We start from the raw sequence: 17798 nt of genomic DNA, 5'->3' as shown, positions 1-17798 counted from the left end.
AGTTCTCAAGAGCGACGAGGTTCTCCTGTGCTTCTTTCAAAGCGGGCTTAAGCTTCTCGTTCTCGGCTTGGAGCTTTTCCAGATCAGCTTTTAGGTTTTCGATTTCCGCAGACTGCTCGTCCATCATTTTTTGGTGAGTGCTTTTTGAATCTTTTAAGGCTTTTGACTCTTGCTGTAGGTCCTCGATGCTTGCCCACGCGAGGTTCACGGATTTCTCTAGCTCATTCAGTGTTGATTTGACGGCATTGATTTCGTGTTTAAATTCACACGTAAGCTCTGAGATCTGTGTGTGTAGATTGGAGAAATTGTCTTCCATACGAGATTCTATGGCTCTTAATTTATCAAGGAATATTTCCGTAGAGCTGAGCGAGGCGGTCTCCTGGTTTCTTTCCATTTCTTCGCTCTTCTGTTTGTTTCGTTTCGGAGTTGGCCTGTCGGCGGAGCTTGAACTTGACGAGCGTTCGGAGCGTTTTGACATGAGAATAAGCAGCGAGCAACAATTGTTTTAATTACCTGGTTGTGTCGATGTTAAGAAAAAGACATTTCTGGTTACATTTGGGTGAACTTAAATGGCCTGGTATGACTCTTCTCAGCTAAGGAATCACAGAGCGCGAAGAACACGTCCGTCCGCCATGGTTCCTTCCCAGATTTCCATGTTTTCGCTGCATACTTGTCATATTTTTGTTTATGACCGTGGCCTGTGTATGTAGTTCTCCGGGTATTCCCACGGACTCTCGCCAATGCTGAGCGTAAGATTTAGCATATTAAATTTAGGAATACACTTAAAAGTATTATTTTAGAAGCATGCAGACTCCATATATGCCGTTTTTAATACCTCCCAAAAAAGCCAAAATTTTTAGTTCTGTAAACGACGGCTGACAGCCATCGAAACTCTCAACTGTAGGAAAGAAACCAAAGCCCCGTTCAAACGGTCATAATAGTTGATGACAGTTTCAACAATCACTCGCGTTTAATTACAAACTATCAAGCACTATCATTGGCTATCATCAACTATCATGTAGTTGCTGCCAAAAGGCAGCTGCGTAGAACACCACTCGGTGGCGCCTCCATTTGTGTAGAAAACCAAAGAGAATTAACCCTATGAAAAGAAAGAGTGCGATGTTTTTATAAAACGAAACAGTAACACATTTTGCAGGAACAAGTCGACTTAAAAGACACAAGTATGACTCAATAGTGGAGGATCGAAAACGGGAATCGGCGATATTTTCAATGACAATCATAGCTTAGTATTTAGGTGCCAGTTTCGCATTCGCATGACAAAACAATAAAGAAACGCTACGGCCCATCGAAAAATTTTTGTCATAAAAATAGTCAGTCGAAAAACCGCTCAAAATAATTTGTATGATCCAGTGAAAACTTCATCAATCAATACCAGTTACTAATGCATCAACCTCCCACCCCTCCGTGCGTTCTAATCACCACCCCTCCGTTAGTAACAACAGTCTGCCTAACACCCCTCCCTGAGTTCTGATAGAATGCATTCCACCCCTTCCTAAGTGCTAATGGTCTGCCTCCCCCCCCCCCCCCGATAAAATGGTCCGAAAATAGTCCAAAAAAAAGGTCCAAAATATGGTCCAAAAAATGGTCCATAAAATAGTCCAAACAAAGAGTCCAGTAGTCCTGTGGTCCAAGTTACCCTATGCTCATTAACCATAACGCTTGCATTCAAATGCTTTATGAAAGTTAATGATAGTCGACAAAATCACTCCATGAGATTTCGTTACTGTACACAAATATGGCGCGCTCTGAGGTTAGAAAAAAAATATGGCTCACTAACATCCGCTCGTTCAAACGGCTGAGACTATCATCATCTATCTCGCCTTTTTTAACGGGGCTTAAGAGACTTTTTACGGTGGCCATCTACATTATCAACTCGATTAATAAAACCAAATTATATTGTCATACATCCCCACCGACCCAGCACCACAGGTTCCTTGGAATTTTACCACCTTTATTCAACTAAGCTCAAGCAGACCTGCGAGCCAGCAAATTTAATTGAACCTTAAATCGACTTAAGTTACATTAGCTTAGGTTTTATCATTTTAGAATAGCTTCCAAATCCTTTTAACCACCTTAACTGAATTTCAGACTTGAAAAAATTTTTTGAACTTCGGAAAATAATGGAAAGAAACTGTCTGATTAGAAGTAAATAAATTTTCTAACGTCAGACATCCAAGAACATCATAGAAAGACTCAAATCTGACGTAGGACCAACAGACAAGGTATTCTTAAGCTACTCGAATGACATCTCTTTCCTCGATTCATATCCCTTATTTTCGTCGGTGAAAATCTTCCCGGAGCCTACTTAATGTTGTGAAGTTATTTGTCTAGGGACCAGATTGAGCCCTCACGTTACGTTTCCTTATTAGAGTGTTACGCCCAATTATCACCTCATATTCGGCGTGCCTTCGTAAAATAAGTGCTAAACACTAATGAAGGTACTTATTTATCCACGAAAAATTACAGTCTAGCTGACGTGGTCGTGTCTTAGTCAAGTCTAAGAGGTAAAAAGTAATAGAAAATTACCGTCGGGATTGAAACTACAAATACATGATTAAAACAAGAAATTGATGATTGAATCTATCTACATCCAATACTAATAATACCCACATTTAAATACTAAATAATATACATGAAAAAATTACTCAGTTCTGATTGGTTAAGATAAATGCAGTTTTCAGGTAATTCAATGCAGAAGAGGGTTAATTCAGTGCAAAGAAAGTAACAAACCAATAATCAGAGATACTCACTGATAGCTAATAAAATGCGAGCCTTGGATGACGCAACATTTAGCTACGATGATAATTTACGAGCGAAACAATGGTCGGCGTTTTAAGTAGATTTTCTTTCGCCACTGCTGAAAAACAGCGTTAACAACGAAAACACTACAAAAAGCACTGCTTTTTGGTTGTCGGTTTGGAAAAAGTGGTGTTTAGAGAAGGGAATTGCCAAGGAAATAAAAATTACGAGCCGATCCAGCTCGAGTGATTCTACGCCAAAATTTAAAAAAAACATGATTAAACCTTGCAAACGACGATTCCATTCCATCGAAAGTGATTCGGACACAGACTGAATAATTCCTTGGACTGTTTAGCCGGATCTTGAACATTTTTGCGCCTTATAGATGTGAAAATATCATTGTATGTTACTGTTTTGATCGTGCACGGCTGTTTTGACCGAATGCACAGGCTTGAATAACTATTCTTACACTTGATGCGCGCGCTCTGCTTCTGCATAATTATGATAAGCTATCTCGTATTTTTTCATGTATATTATTAATACGTAATCACATGACTTTTCTCGTGAAGTTTGGAATAAATAAGCAAATGTTAATTTTTTCAAAGACCACAAATTGCACTCGCCCTAGGGGCTCATGCAATTTTGTTAGTCCTTGAAAATATTTACTCGTGTTTATTTATTCAAAATTGCACTCGAAATCATTTGATTACCTACACTAGTTAAAATACTAATACTGTGGCCAGTGTGCATCTTCTATAATTCGTTCCATCAAAGTTCCATGTCACCCAAACGATTCCCCACTGCACACAGCCGGAGCTTTTCGTCGACCCTTTCCGCGTTCTTTGCTCAGAGCGACAAGAGCTCTTCAGCATCCTGCGCAATTACGACTGTTGGGTATCTGCCATTGTTCATATGGACCCTAACGACGTTTCGCTGTCCCTCCGACTGACGTTTATCAAATGAGAAAAGACAAATTACCGATAAGGAACTTCAGAACAGTGTTAATGTATCGTTTTTCAGTGCCTTGGGATTTTTTTAGTTCTTATAGGTATGCTCAACAAAAGGAAATATATTTCCAGTAAAATCGTTGCTTCCAAACCCAAATTGAAAATCATTACAGTTTAATTCCAAAAGCGTTCGTTTCCACCTGTCCATTCAAGAATTGGAACGTTTTAAAAACAATTGGGTTTCAATTTCACTTTGAGGCCAGTGAAATTGGCCGTTTCATTCGCGTTTCCGAGTTTTTTAGTGTAGATGACGGGCAAAAGTGAGTCAAAACGAATACTTTGTCGAACTAAAACGCACTATGGATGCATCGTTAAAGAATTGAAGATAATGGAACCTGGACGCGAAGATTTTATTTTTTACGCTTGGAAATTTTTGCTACATTCATGTTTCCTAGATGAAAAAGAATAAGTAAACGTGAACGGAAAAACAAACAACTACACACAAAAAACCCTAAAAACCACAAATATTCACCTTTTTGCCACCTTTAAATCGCTTGTACCACAAAAGCCCCAAAATACTATTGATAAGCAAGGTTGCCACCACACAAGATGCAGCGATTGCAATCGCAATCTGAGTAGTTGAGCTTTCTTGTAGTCTTGTTTCTGTAATTTCTGTGAGATAAGATGAAAAATCAAACTAAAACTGAAAAGACTTTGATGGCTGACATCTTTCGTCGTACTGATTAAAAAAGGACCGTACGTAGTCCAATTAGGTTTGTGATCATACGAGTGACTAACCAAATTGGACGACCGTGAAATGCAAGTCCGATTTGCCAATCACGATTATGATTACTGGCCGCACTGGATGAGATGACATCGTGTTATCAATATCACTTTGATAGTCAATTACAACGTGCATGCGTAAAGAATATCGAGGCAAGGTGATCACAAGAATGTATTTAGGTCTTGCTGACTCAGTCCCACCGTGTGAGCTGTAGGGAAAGAAGTTTGAAAATGTTAACTGACAGTGTTTTGAACGGGAGTTTAAACGTTTTATTACACGCCCTGTATTTAAATTTTAGCGAGATCAATAAATATTTTTCGAAAGGAATATTCAAACTGTTCCTATAATTTCAAGAACTTGCCTTCCTTTGCGTGTAAAGAGGCCAATTTTGACTTTCCCTTTCCAGATGTTCGGCATTGATATGTGCCTCCATCTTCGTTCGTGCTCTCGTTGATAAGCTTTATGCTTAGTATGCTATGGCATTTTGTGGCATCTGAAGTTGCAATGAACTTTACCATTGAATTAGTTTTTGAAACATTTGAATCATTGCTCTTGTTTGGCTTAAAATGACAAGTGGCAGTGAGGCTGAAAATTCCGTTGGAATCAACTGAATTACTTTGAGTTTTTGGGTCTTCCCGCTTTTCTGTAATTGAAACGAAAAAATTCGCTATTAAAAGGTGAGAAAAAATGGATGCTATGTTCAGAAAGCATCTGTAATAGTAGGGCAAGCGGAGCAAATGTGACGCTCTCTCCATTCGCGTTGACTCAAGAGGCATAACCTTAGTAGTAATCATAGTAGCCAGAGTAACCACAAAACATGTTTATTCTGGTGAAGCGACACTACGAGGGAAACTCAATAGAAAGGAGTAGTGTTGTAAAAAGTGGGAAATCCGAAACGTACGTGGGTTCAAAAGAATGATTTTACCGAAAAGGCAGAAAAAGGTAAACTGAATAGAAAATGAAAATCAGCGCACGGTCTTAGTATTTAGCTGTAAATTATTTCGATAACATTCCTTTTCGCGGTCAAACTTCTCGTCTCCGACACAAAAACTCCTTAGCCGATGAAGCTGCTTAAAGAGTAAGTCGCTTACTCCAGATCAGATATTAAAAGTGGTGTCTAATCTATGTCATAATAAGCGCAAGTAAAGTCGGAAAGTTGCTTAGCTAGGGGAGAGGATTTCCCAGCAGGGTTAAACTGACCTACTTAGGACCTAATATCTCGTACAGGACGCTCTACTGTTGGTAAATAGTTCAAAGTTGTGAGGAGTCGTAAATGGAAAGTTTTTCTTCTCACCTTTCAGGCTTAAGAAGGCCGATAATGATACCTTTTTTCCAACGCTGTTAATTGCCACGCATTTATATCCGCCAAAATCTTCCTTCTTCACTTTCGTTATGGAGAGCTCACTGTGGATGCTTTTCTTATCCTTTGTACTTGAGTTGGATTGCAAGGTATGAAAATCATCGTTCTTGATCCAGGAGATGCTTGGCTTTGGAAGACCAGTAGCATTGCAATCAAAAGTGACATTGGAATCTATGTAAACACTTTGATTCCTTGGAACCTCCAAAAAAACTGGTGCAGAACCTGGAGGAAAAGTGTGCACTTGTATAAATACAATCAACTCCCTCGTTAGAGGACACCCTCGGGAATTGGAAAAAGTGCCCGCTAATAGAATTTTCTGCCTCCGACAGCTTGCTTTCCCGCGGACGAAGCGTAAACAAAAATATCACATTTTCAATTTCAAAAGTGTCTGCGTCCGTCTACGAGAAACTGGGAGGCCAAAAAAGGAATTAGAAAAAGTGTCCGTAAGTAGAAACATCCGCTAATAAGAGTGGCCGATGGCGGGAAGTTGACTGTTTACACTTTTTTTCATCGAGATGTAAGGTTCATTGTGATTTGAGAGAGACCCAATGCACAATACTCACCTTTCTCAAACAACAGCGTAGGGTGTTTACTGTCACGCATTATTTAAGTAAAAAAAACAAACAAATAAACAAAAAAGGAACTAAAAAAGACAAATTAATAAACTAGTTATGATGAAAATACTTACCTATTGCAAATGATTGCCTTGTGCAGTGTTTATTATAACCATTGCCCGCTTGGCAAATATAGTGGCCAAATTCGTCTTCTGTCAGATTTTTAAACACCAATGGACAGCTGAATTTTCGTTTATATGCAAATATGTTTGAAGGCTGCTGGCATTTTGCTCCAACTTCTGTGCCATTTGGGTTGTACCACTGAATATACTTGACCCATCTATCCAAATAACCTCTATCTATAGCTCTCGGCTCTGCTTTACAAGTCAGAGTTATGGAGGCACCAACGGCTAAACTGACATTTTCTGGACTTGAAGAGATGTCGACAACGGGTCTTACTGTACAAGAGAGAAAACTAGTTGGTTAAAAAAATATTAATAAAATTTGGTTCTCTATCTCTATTCCAACCGAGGAGGACAAAGATGAGAGAAAAAAAGTTGAAAAGGATAGGCCATACTCTTCGTACCATGGGGTTTCACTACTTACTTCTGATTTTAGAATTGCACGTTTCGCTGCTGACAAACGGAGGATTCCATAAATTGCCAGCAAGAGTCAATAGCAACATCCACTTTGTTGCTTCTCCCAGCCAAAAGTCACTCATCATCGTGAACTGTTGAGAAATGTCTCGAGGTGTATCCGGAGGCCTGCAAATGGGATTGTCAATTGGAAAAAAGATATGAAATATTCACAAGGAGCAGGATTAGTTTAACAGGGTAGGAACAGCCACCTAAATAAAATGTTTTTCTAAATACATTTAAAAGTTTTTTTTTTGACAGGACCTTACATAGAAATAAGGAAAATAACTCCTTTAAATTGTTCAATTGTTGAGATGAGGGCGAACAGGTAGGGGACGAACAAAAAATTTGACGAAACCCATTATTGTGGGGTGTCTATTTACTACGATGAGTTTTAACTCATTAATATGGTCTATCATAAAAATTTCTCTTTTTTCGTTAATTTCTATAATTTTCTGTGGTGCCACTTTGTCTTTTTTTTAAATTGACTGCACCAGATTCCAATAAAATCTCAACCTCCCTTGGTTCACCAGTTGCCTGATAGTTAACAAGTGTTTAGTCAAATGAATTCCACCATATCGGAGAACATGCAAAGGTTCTAGTTTGGAAATAATTGCCAACAACAGTTCCACGCATTCTTCGTGTTTCTATGATATTATTTCTACAAACTCTCTCTCTTTCTTTCCCTTTAATTCTCGTATTCTACAAACTCTCTATCTCTTTTCCCTTTTATTCTCATATTCTAAAATACAGTGCCTCTCTGTGGCAACTTTCTGATTGTTTTCAATTTCGATTTGTTCCGAAAAACTGAGGAAAAGACGCAGACACTGCCGTGATATCGCTGCTTCAGATATCACCTAGTATCATTATTGATTCTTTCATTCTTCACTAATTTTAAAGGTTTAAGAGTGAATGTCCCTAAAAATCAAAGAAAAATAAAAAAATCGCGGACATGGTCAAAAAATCGTTTCGTCCCATTTTTTGTCTACAGGTAGCTATAGGTACTACTTAAAGTGAAGTGAGGCTAGTTTGTGTAAATATTCATTTTAACGGAAATAAACCGTTACTAATTGCGTGGTCAAAAATGAGTGCATGCGAGCTCTAAATTATGCAGTTTTCAGGCGGTCCTTGCATGAACTAAAATGCAACAGCAGGACATCTCTAGCTATAAATATATACATGTGGTCTTCCATAACCAAGATATAGTGATATTTTTGGTATCGTGTCCTTCCTGACGAAACCACGGGTTAATTACCAGTGGACGTGTTCGTCATTTTTAATTCATGCCAAACCCGGCCTTATGTAGTGTGGCAAAAATGCATGTGGTGGTCTCTCAAAATCTCCAGCAATGCAATCACGAGGGCTTATAAAGTGGGTCTTCAAATACATCGTTTCATTTTTCTAGTATCTTCTGCTGTTTTGATATACCAACCAACTAAACTTCGCTAAAATTGTAAATGGCGCCATATTGAAATGAATAAAATCAACATTGCTATGACACAAGCAAAGCATTGTTTGAGTCGCAGCCGCACCTAGCTTTTTATGTTTGCTTTGACATCAATAGTTCCTTACCTTAGAAATATTTTATAGGCCCTTGCTATTCCGCTTGGAAGATATTTTCGAAATACTGTCCTTTGCAATTTGGTGTAAAGGGGGCCGACCGGCTAACTCAATGAAGCCATTGAGCCGGAATGAGTTAAATAAAGTTACTCCTTGTCGTCATTTTCTACAGCGTGTCGCAGCCCAGTTACGTTTAGTCTACTTTGATCCTAATTTTGATTTCTTCGACGTCCCACACAAAAAGGGTCCCGTACTAAACGGCAGGTAACGCTAGGGATTTGCTGGATTTTAATTTTTCATAGGTTCCTGTCACTCTGCGTGACATATGATAATCTGTCACGTAACGAGATCAACAAACAATTCATTTTGCCTCACATATAAAAATCTAAACAAATATATTGCCATCATGAACGAAAACGATACAACAAAGAAATAGACTTTACAAAATTTCACAAATATAAACCGTACAGTGAAAACCTTATGGAACGCAAATAACGATACAATTTTCCCACGGAAAACAAATGTGATCAGTTAACGAAAGTAAACAAAAAACAAAAGCGTAATAATCGTCGGTGAAAAGAATAAAGACAACGGTTGCTTTAACTCCAGCAGAAAAAGAATGTGTTGTTCTTTACTTGATACTGTAGGTGGCGTTTGTGGTGCAGAGGAAGCCACAAACGTCTTTTACAATTTTCAGGTGTTGAGGCAGAGATTGAACTTATCTTACCAAGAAGCGGGATTTTCGTGAAGACCGTCAATTTTTCGGAAATGACTGTTTGCCCATTATATCGATAAAGCCTTGGAATCGGATGGAGAAGAGCTAGTAAATTATGTTCTGTGCCACAGGATGTTTCCTGTCACAAAAAGGAATCTAAAGAAGTACCCGCAGCAGAAAGGGGAATCACTTTGCAGCACTCACTACAAATTTTTGAACTTACGAAAAACCTCGTACCCGTCGGATCAGGTAGGCGATTACAATAAGTCATGATCTTGTAAGAATTGACGCCCCTCTAGTTTATTCTCATTTAGTTGTATATAAGGAGGGTACTTAGCGGGAATCACAGACTTCATAACCTAACTTCAAATCGCTTCACTGTCGCGTAAAACAATGCCAAGTTTATCAGCAAAATTATTTTCATGTCTTTTTAGGATTTTTGCAAATATTTTTACTTCGGAAAACACTGGCGTTCACTCAACATTTTCGTCTCTTTCAAAACTTATTCAAAACCAGTGATGGGCTCCTGTCAAAACTAATTAATGGCATAGGGAACGCTCGAATTGAAATATTCACAGATCTTAGAATTCCTTCTAACTATGTGGGGAAAAAAGGAAAGGAACGTAAAATACTGACTTGTGACAAGGTTAACTACAGAATGCGTCATCAATTTGGGGTTTGTGGTGCTTTTTCCTGGGCTAGTGTTGTTCTTTTGCCACATGCAGAGCAATTTAGTCAAGGAGGATGTGTAAGGTAAAAAAGTATAAATTAATTCTTTCTCTCAAAATATTAAAGGAATTTGTGAGCGATGTCGACAGTCCCTACCAAAAAAAAAAATCAGTTACAATCGCAGAGTTTGGGTGCCACAAGAGGTGTGGAAAACATCACAGAAGGTCTAAGTGGTCTAGCCTTGGTGAGTTTCTTCAAACTGTTCATGACTAATTTCCATCCAATATAATTAATAACCTTAACGCATTCTCCGAATTCTCCCTTCTCCGCCCTTTTCGTGCCTAGGGATTCAACCCAGGTGGGAGAAGGGCGTGTCCAGGTTAACATGCATGCGGCTGTCAAACGCCGCCATTGCCGCCCGTTAACGACTAGGCAAAACCATACATGGCACAAGAATTGGGTAGGCATGCCCTGCCCAGATGGCAAATCACACTCCAGGATATATCCTAATAATAAAGATTTTAAATTATTATATGGCTCATTTTTTTCCAAATGCTCCAAATGGAAAAAAAATCCTGAGAAGTAACTGAATGAAGATATTAGGATAGGTTATCAGTCAATTATATTATAAAGTAGAAAATAATTATCGATTATTAACTTCCGTCTTGCATGCGACTTGCGCTTTCATACACGACACCCCGCGATCTCATTTTGAAACCATCCAAAGCAATGTGTTCACTTTTTCGTCAGGTTGATGAACAAGAGAGTGACTCTGATATTCCTGTCACTTTTGCTGTCACTGTTGGTGATGAAGCATTGCCAGAAGGTTCCACATCCAGAAAGCAGAGCCTATTTGTTCCGCAAGAAGATTCCGAAGAGGATGATGAAAGCTCCAATCCAGACAACGAGTCCCAGGTGCAGCTAAATCGCTTCTTACAAGTTCGAGACGTCAGTCCAGTATGTCACACGTTATCAGTGCCGTAGAATACAACGCACGAGCGAACTAAACGCAGATACTTACGGAAAGCTAAACAATATATTTCTGCAATGCTGGATGTCCTGGCACCTGAAAATTCGCAAGATCTGTGGACGGAGCTTTGTGATCGTCACGCTGTATGCAGCGAGAGTCAGGTTGTGGTCGAAGGCAGAAGTGAAAAAGAGATGGAGCTTCTTAATGCAATTGCTGAACGCTACTTGAACGCGTAACATTGGAGCACCAGACAGCAAATACTCTCTTTGACGGCAGACAAGTTATCCCCTAAGGAGATGAGGGAGTTTATTCCAACCGTTACTAACTATCGCTACAACATTGCCCGACGCCACACGCCACAGGCTGATATGTGGAAGAGCTGCTCCTCTTCCAAACCAGGAGAAAAGGAGAATGAAGATTGAATCTGTAAAATTAGAACATTTCGTTTCTTTCATAACGAGTCCACACGTTATTCAAGATGTTCCTTTCTGAAATTGTCGACTAGCGAGATCATAAAAACACCCAATGTTGTCAGAACAATGATACCAGAGCGTATTGTCCAGCAGTATCAACAACTAACTTTTCAGCATCAGGAGTGGAAGCATTTGATGATTTAGAAAAACTCGTAGACAACCTTGTTGACTGTGGCAAGAATCAGCAATGAGCGAGGGAAATTAAGCAGCAACCTCGTTTGTCGAAGCAGTACCTAAAGGGCGACTACAAGGTGGGTGCATATTTTATAATTATGCGTTGCCTTCGCAGAAGTGATGTGGTAAACTTCTTTCTAAGATTCACGGCCACCTCTTTCTTTCTCTCCAAGTCTTCTTTATGCTTAATTTATGAAAAAAACAGTTTACAATTCACTGTAATACGTTTACACGCATGTACACTCGATTGCAAAAACGTTGTCACCTTGAAAGCATAAACCGTGAACGATGAGACCCGACGGATTTGTGGGTAGTGTTTAAACAATAACCTCATTTCCATCATGATAATCAATAATTTACTATTCTTATTCTTTGCAATAAAAAATACATTGCTGGAAAAAAAGTATGCCCAAAGCATACTCGGTCGATTTACGTTTACAGTTACAGTTTATGCTTTCAAGGTGTCAACGTTTTTGCAATCGAGTGTATACAAAGCTGAGAATCGTTTAAGTAATCTTTTTGAAATGTCGATCATATGTGCATGCGTTGCTTTGCAAATATACACTGAATCACGCGCTTGTCATTTTACTTTTTATTTTAGGTACATGCAGTGGAGGCCTCAGAGGTTCCCGATCATTGTCGAATCTACGCGCTAGGTAACCCAAGCAATGCTGAATTTCGGGGCTCCTGCGAACATCTCCACAATGAGTCATATGAGCAATGTTATGAGTTACAGGAAGTATTATTTACCATAGAAGATGAGTGTTTAAGTGCGCTCTCGTCAGCAGAAGATCAAGCTGACATGTAGCATACCATCAAGCTGGCAAGGGATGATATCATTAGCTGGAAAGCCCATCAGCTACGTTCAGTCCACCAAGCTGAGGCGAAACATTCAGTTTTACCCAGACTGGACAGCTGATCGGTGCTGTTAGGCCAGGACTGGGTAATGAAGTATATGCCCCGAAAATATCGAGAGGCACAGTCAGATTGGTTTGCGAAGCGAGGATTGCCATGGCACATTAGCCTTTCCATAAGACAGTCAGAGGATTCTGAGCACTTTGAATCGCAGACACTTGTTCACGCATTTCAAAGCTGCGCCCAAGACGGTGTGACTGTCGCTTCGATAATGCTTGACTGCCTCACTACCCTGAAAAAGGAAGTTCCAGAGCTAGAAATGGCTTATTACAAACAAGATAACGCAGGCTATTATCACAGCGGAAATTCAATCATCTCAGCTAAGCTGGCCAGTGATGCCATGGGAGTGGCTGTTGTAAGAAACGACTTTTCGGACCCTCAAGGTGGAAAGGGGGTTGTGATCGCAAAGTGGCAACAATCAAGGGAGACGTTGGAAAGTACGTAAACGAAGGCAATGCTGTCATCAACGCTCTACAGTTCAAAACAGCCATTGAGTCTGACCAAGAAACCACAGGAGTGAAAGTAAGTTATGATGCTGCCAAACCGTCAAGCACCTTTGATATCAAATAGGATGGCATAAGTATACTCAACAATTTTAAGTACGATGAAAGTGGCGCACGAGTGTGGAGAGCATTCAGTGTGGGTTCCGGTAAAGTATAGGCCAATTTCGAAGGAGTCAAGAAGCAGCCCGAAAAATTGGAAATCCTAGACTCGCCATCGCAGAATCCAAGTGGCGCACCGACGTTCAAGATTGTGAGACACCGACATATCAAGGAAAGCTCTGTCAAAGCAGATTTCTCTACTGAAAGCGAAAACCAAGATCAAAGCTGTATTGGGGAATATAAGCCAGATGCCATGCTTTTCCCGTGTCCAAAAGAAGGATGTGTAAAAGAATACAGTCGCTTTGCAAACCTCCAGACACACCTAGATACTGGAAAACACCAAATGATGCTCGAACAGGAAACTCTCTACGATAAAGCTAAAAGAGAATATTCTTCCAAGCTAACGGAGGGACGCAGTCGAATACCAAGCGTTCAAGTTGCTGCACAATCAAAGATTGGCGGCTTGCCGCCTCTTCCAATGGGTTGGGCCCTGAAGACAACTAAGAAAAAGGTGCGTTTTACAAAGAAACAGACCGAATTCTTAACTGACCATTTCAAAAAGGGGAGTATAGTGGACGGAAAAGCGATCAACAGGAAGTTTCGAAAACCATGAGCCTAGCAAGAGACCAAGCGGAGGGAAGCCGATTTCAACCTAATGAAGTCCTTACGTCGCAGCAGATTAGTGGCTTCTTCACCCGTCTTTCAGCAAAGAAGCGATTAAAAGTTACAGCCGCCGGTAACGAAGCAAAAGCTAGTGAAGTATCAGAAGTGGACATGGAGAGCGTCGTCGAGGACGAAATTTCTGCCGAAGCTGAGAGTCATCTATCTGCAGCGTGTACAAATGTGGTGAGAGATGTGGCTATTCAACATCCGATTGTATCTTTCGATCTAAACATCTGCAAACTTGTGCAAAAACGTATACTCACAACTTAAAGAGTGGATAGGTTAAGAGACATGTGCATCGACCTTGGGCTGGATATTTCTGACAGTTCACCTCAGAAGAAGAGAAAGCCATTCATCGCACGACTCACATAGTTAGTCCAGGAGTGTACCTGCTCTTCCAAGTAACTGAGCACTGAGCGTTTTACGAATAACTGATCCGCTGATTATAAAAGCGGTGCGTGCATTATTTACAAGAAGGCGTTGCATGACAGCAGAGTCCTACATATCGGATTTCAGTCACTCGAGTTCACCACTGCTTCTGAAACCTCCTTATCTTTGTGTTGGACGATTTTCAGTATATTAGAAACTGGCGAGTGTAGAAGGCGCAGAAGGGATGCAAATGCTCGAATCCATGTTCACCGGGTGAGATATAAACGTAAACTATCGGCTTTATGGCAAATTTAACCTGTTGAGTGCAATTCAACTGTTTAACCTGGCGTGATTCTTAGGGTAGCAAAAGTCGAAAATTATTTCTCCTGTCTCCGTAAAAATCAAGTGTAGTTATAGACATTTTAAAATGTTTTTGTCATTTTAACGGCCAGTGGAGATATAACTGACCAAAACAGTTATTTGTGTACAACGCGTTTAATTTTGTGATTATTCATCTCATTATGGCGTCATAGTAATTTAACCGAAATTCGGCTGGTGGTCATCTTTTGATAGTCAAAGGTCCCAAAGAAATGAAACCCAACCCCATTGTAAAGAACCATCTTTCAAGGTTTCCTGGTAGCGTTATTGTAAACTTTGAGACACTAACACAGGTATTTTTGCCAAGCTATTCTAGGCCACCTTTGCCTTAATTTCAAAAGGCCGAAGATGACGTCTCTTAATAGGGACGTAGCTCCTCCAAGAATAACATGAGACAAAAACTATCACTTTGCGTCGATAATACAAGTCCAACTCAATATTTCTATAACTAGAAAAGTCCTTCCGTTACATTTTTGTTAGCATGACAAGTGCCCGAAACGTGCATAATTTCAGGGTCGCGCTTGGTGAAATTTGAGCGATTTACCCTCGGAAATGTTAAAACAAATTATTACCTTTAAAGTGCATATTTCAAAAATTTAACCCATTTCCGTTTGTTCACTAAATAAGGCTACCCACAGGCAAAAAATGAACCAAATCGATTTTTGACATTTACTCTTAAGATGTTGGTTAAATTGTAAAATAAATGGCCGCTAGAGAAAAAATCTTATCAATTTTGACTAACTGCGTATCCAAGGAATTTAAAAGAAAGAAATAGTTTCTTTTAGCATTGCTTGATATAGAGTATATCCTTTTCCATCTTCCTTGGATTTTTATTTTAATCATAGTGTATTCAAAAAATGAGAAAAATGTCGGAAATTCGAAGTGGACGTGATGGTTATGGTAACACTTGTAAAGATATGTTTTTAGAAATTTCTAGTATGCACAGTCATGCTGACATACAAGAGATACAATAAGAGTACGTTAACTTTAAAATAATAAAAAATAAAAACAAGATAAAAAACTAACTTTGGTGACGGCTTTGTTACAGTAAAATCTATCTCGACACTGAACTGATGCAACATAGCCTTAAATTAGAAAAAGAAATTCAAAACAATTGGCCGTCGTCCTTCACGTTCCCCAGATAACGCAAAGTTTGATCATTTCAAGTTGTTACAAGGGAAGCAAAGAAATTTACAAAGGTTTATGCACGCGCGCTCATCAAACCTCTTGTTTAGTGACATTCCCATTGCCGTTTCCGTTGTGGTTTCCTTAAACTCTCAATTTTTCACATCTTACTGACGCACAACGGTAATGATAGGTGTCACGGAATATTGATTTTGGCGAAACCGGGGCCTAGAAAATCAAGTCCATCATAGGCATTTGCTCCATGTTTATTTGAATCAAATAAACCTCAAATTTGCACTTTTTCTGAAATGCACTTGAATTTCGGTGCCAAATTATTTTCTCTCCCCCGTTGATGAAGGTTGTGGTCTTGGCCAAGCATTTGAATGAGTTATTTGGTACTTTTTAATCGTACATTTTGCGGAATACAATTCAAAATGCTTTAATGACGAATTTCAATAAATAGAACTAACAGAGAGGTTTCTATGACATTTCTTAGTCTCCAGCATTGTATTAATTGAAACCAGGATTTATATTAGACCGTTCCCTACTTAAAGAGTATGAGATAATTTGCTGGGTACATTTGCAACGATGAGATGACTTTTTTTTCGAATGAGAACTCCGCCAACTGTTTATTGGTCATAACTTCCTTCGACTTTCCTTTTTAATTTTTCTTTAAAGAATATGAGTTGGCAGGAAATGATATGTGGCTCTTTTCAGTTAAAAAAAAAAACTAACCCTTTGATAGATTAAATCGTGGAAATTGCAAATTTACAACCGTCAGAATTTATTGGCAGTCCACATTTTTACATTATGCGTTGTAGCTCGATGTTATCAAATTTTCAGCTTCCATTTTCGAAATTCAAGTTCAGGAATCGATAAACTAAATCTAGTTCAGTTGGTGATGACATAAAATGAGAAATAAGTGATTTTCATGCGGTTAAGAGCTGATTGTGTATAATTCTACAACTTTTAATTTACAATTTAAATTTAGGAGTTTTAAGTTCTTTTTCATCTTTTACATTTAAGATTTGAATAACTTTTATTTCCTGCGATATCCAGCAATACGATATAAATCGCAACCATCATAAGCAGTACTTCCCTCCTAAATAAGTTATCAAAACAAAGAGTGAGATGAAACCTTACTTTGGTGATGACTCGCTCCAAGAATACAGGGACTGATAAGTCAGACGGTTGCTGAATAATAGCGGACGGGCAGAGGGACTAGCCGAATCGATAACTTAAACCTTTCCACTCCCAGAAGTGATTAAAATGAAACTACGATCTTGATCTAGCACCAAGTTCTTATAACTAATTATTCTGGCCGGAAATGGCCAGAATAACTAGGATGACTAGCAGTTTTCCACTGGCGTAAAGCAACGAGATTGAGTTTTAGCTTCGAATGTATTCAGGCTTGAAGTGCTGGGCCGTGCATAACGATAACCAAGCTTGTTACAGTTTACACTTACCTTGCGAGGAAACTTAATGAAAAGCAATAACCGTGGGAACAGTTAAAGTTTAATGGCTGATTGATTTGATTCGATTCATTAATTCAATTATCTTATGCAAACATTGGCGATAGGCTTGATCAGTAGATTACTTTAGCGGACGAAAAAACCATACTTTTCTGAAAAAAGAAATTGTGAAAGTCACTGCCACATAGCTAAAAAACTTAAAAGTTTCCATCTGGAATCCAATGCTGCTCACAAATGTAATGCCTAATTTTAAGTTATAGCGCCTTAGGAGAAAGAATCCACAAGCAGTCATGCGCAAAAATACCAGCTAAAAATATATATTACATTCTTCAATCTACTTCTTTCTCGGCGATACCGTGATGACTGCTTAAGATACTTGTTGTTTTTTAGACGTGATTTTTGACTATCACCATGCTGATACAATTTGGATATTTTGATCACGATCCCGCTTACTTAATGCAGTTAGTACTATTGTGCTATTTCTAAATATTTCTCCCCGAACATAAAGAGAAAGAAAAGTAACATCACAAGATAAATGTGTATTCTGGGGATCATAATTTTCCAACAATTGGAGAAAACTTGGCCCTGGTTAAACCAAAAAAGAATAAATAATATTAAATCAACATGAAGATAGTAACAAACAGCTATTGTCGACGATGACGTCTTTGAAACC

General features: G+C 39.0%; 1 protein-coding gene and 1 pseudogene across 1 annotated transcript; one reads left to right on the top strand and one right to left on the bottom strand.

Annotated features, from left to right (window-relative positions):
• Nucleotides 1-1972: 1972 nt before the first annotated feature.
• On the bottom strand, nucleotides 1973-16952 carry LOC136276741 (contactin-3-like). Its single transcript, XM_066169804.1, has 7 exons — nucleotides 16797-16952; nucleotides 7012-7169; nucleotides 6540-6863; nucleotides 5786-6073; nucleotides 4853-5134; nucleotides 4240-4379; nucleotides 1973-3705 (listed from the first exon to the last, which is right to left on the bottom strand). The coding sequence occupies exons 2-7, from the start codon at nucleotides 7127-7129 to the stop codon at nucleotides 3607-3609; spliced, it is 1251 nt and encodes a 416-aa protein (XP_066025901.1). The 5' UTR covers nucleotides 7130-7169; nucleotides 16797-16952; the 3' UTR covers nucleotides 1973-3606.
• LOC136279427 (uncharacterized) lies at nucleotides 10124-14051 on the top strand (annotated as a pseudogene).
• Nucleotides 16953-17798: the final 846 nt, after the last annotated feature.

This window comes from Pocillopora verrucosa, chromosome 1 (genome assembly GCF_036669915.1).
Source record: "Pocillopora verrucosa isolate sample1 chromosome 1, ASM3666991v2, whole genome shotgun sequence".
NCBI classification, from domain to species: Eukaryota; Metazoa; Cnidaria; class Anthozoa; order Scleractinia; family Pocilloporidae; genus Pocillopora; species Pocillopora verrucosa.
Note: the sequence above shows the minus strand (reverse complement) of the source record. Positions and strands in the feature narration are given on the sequence as shown.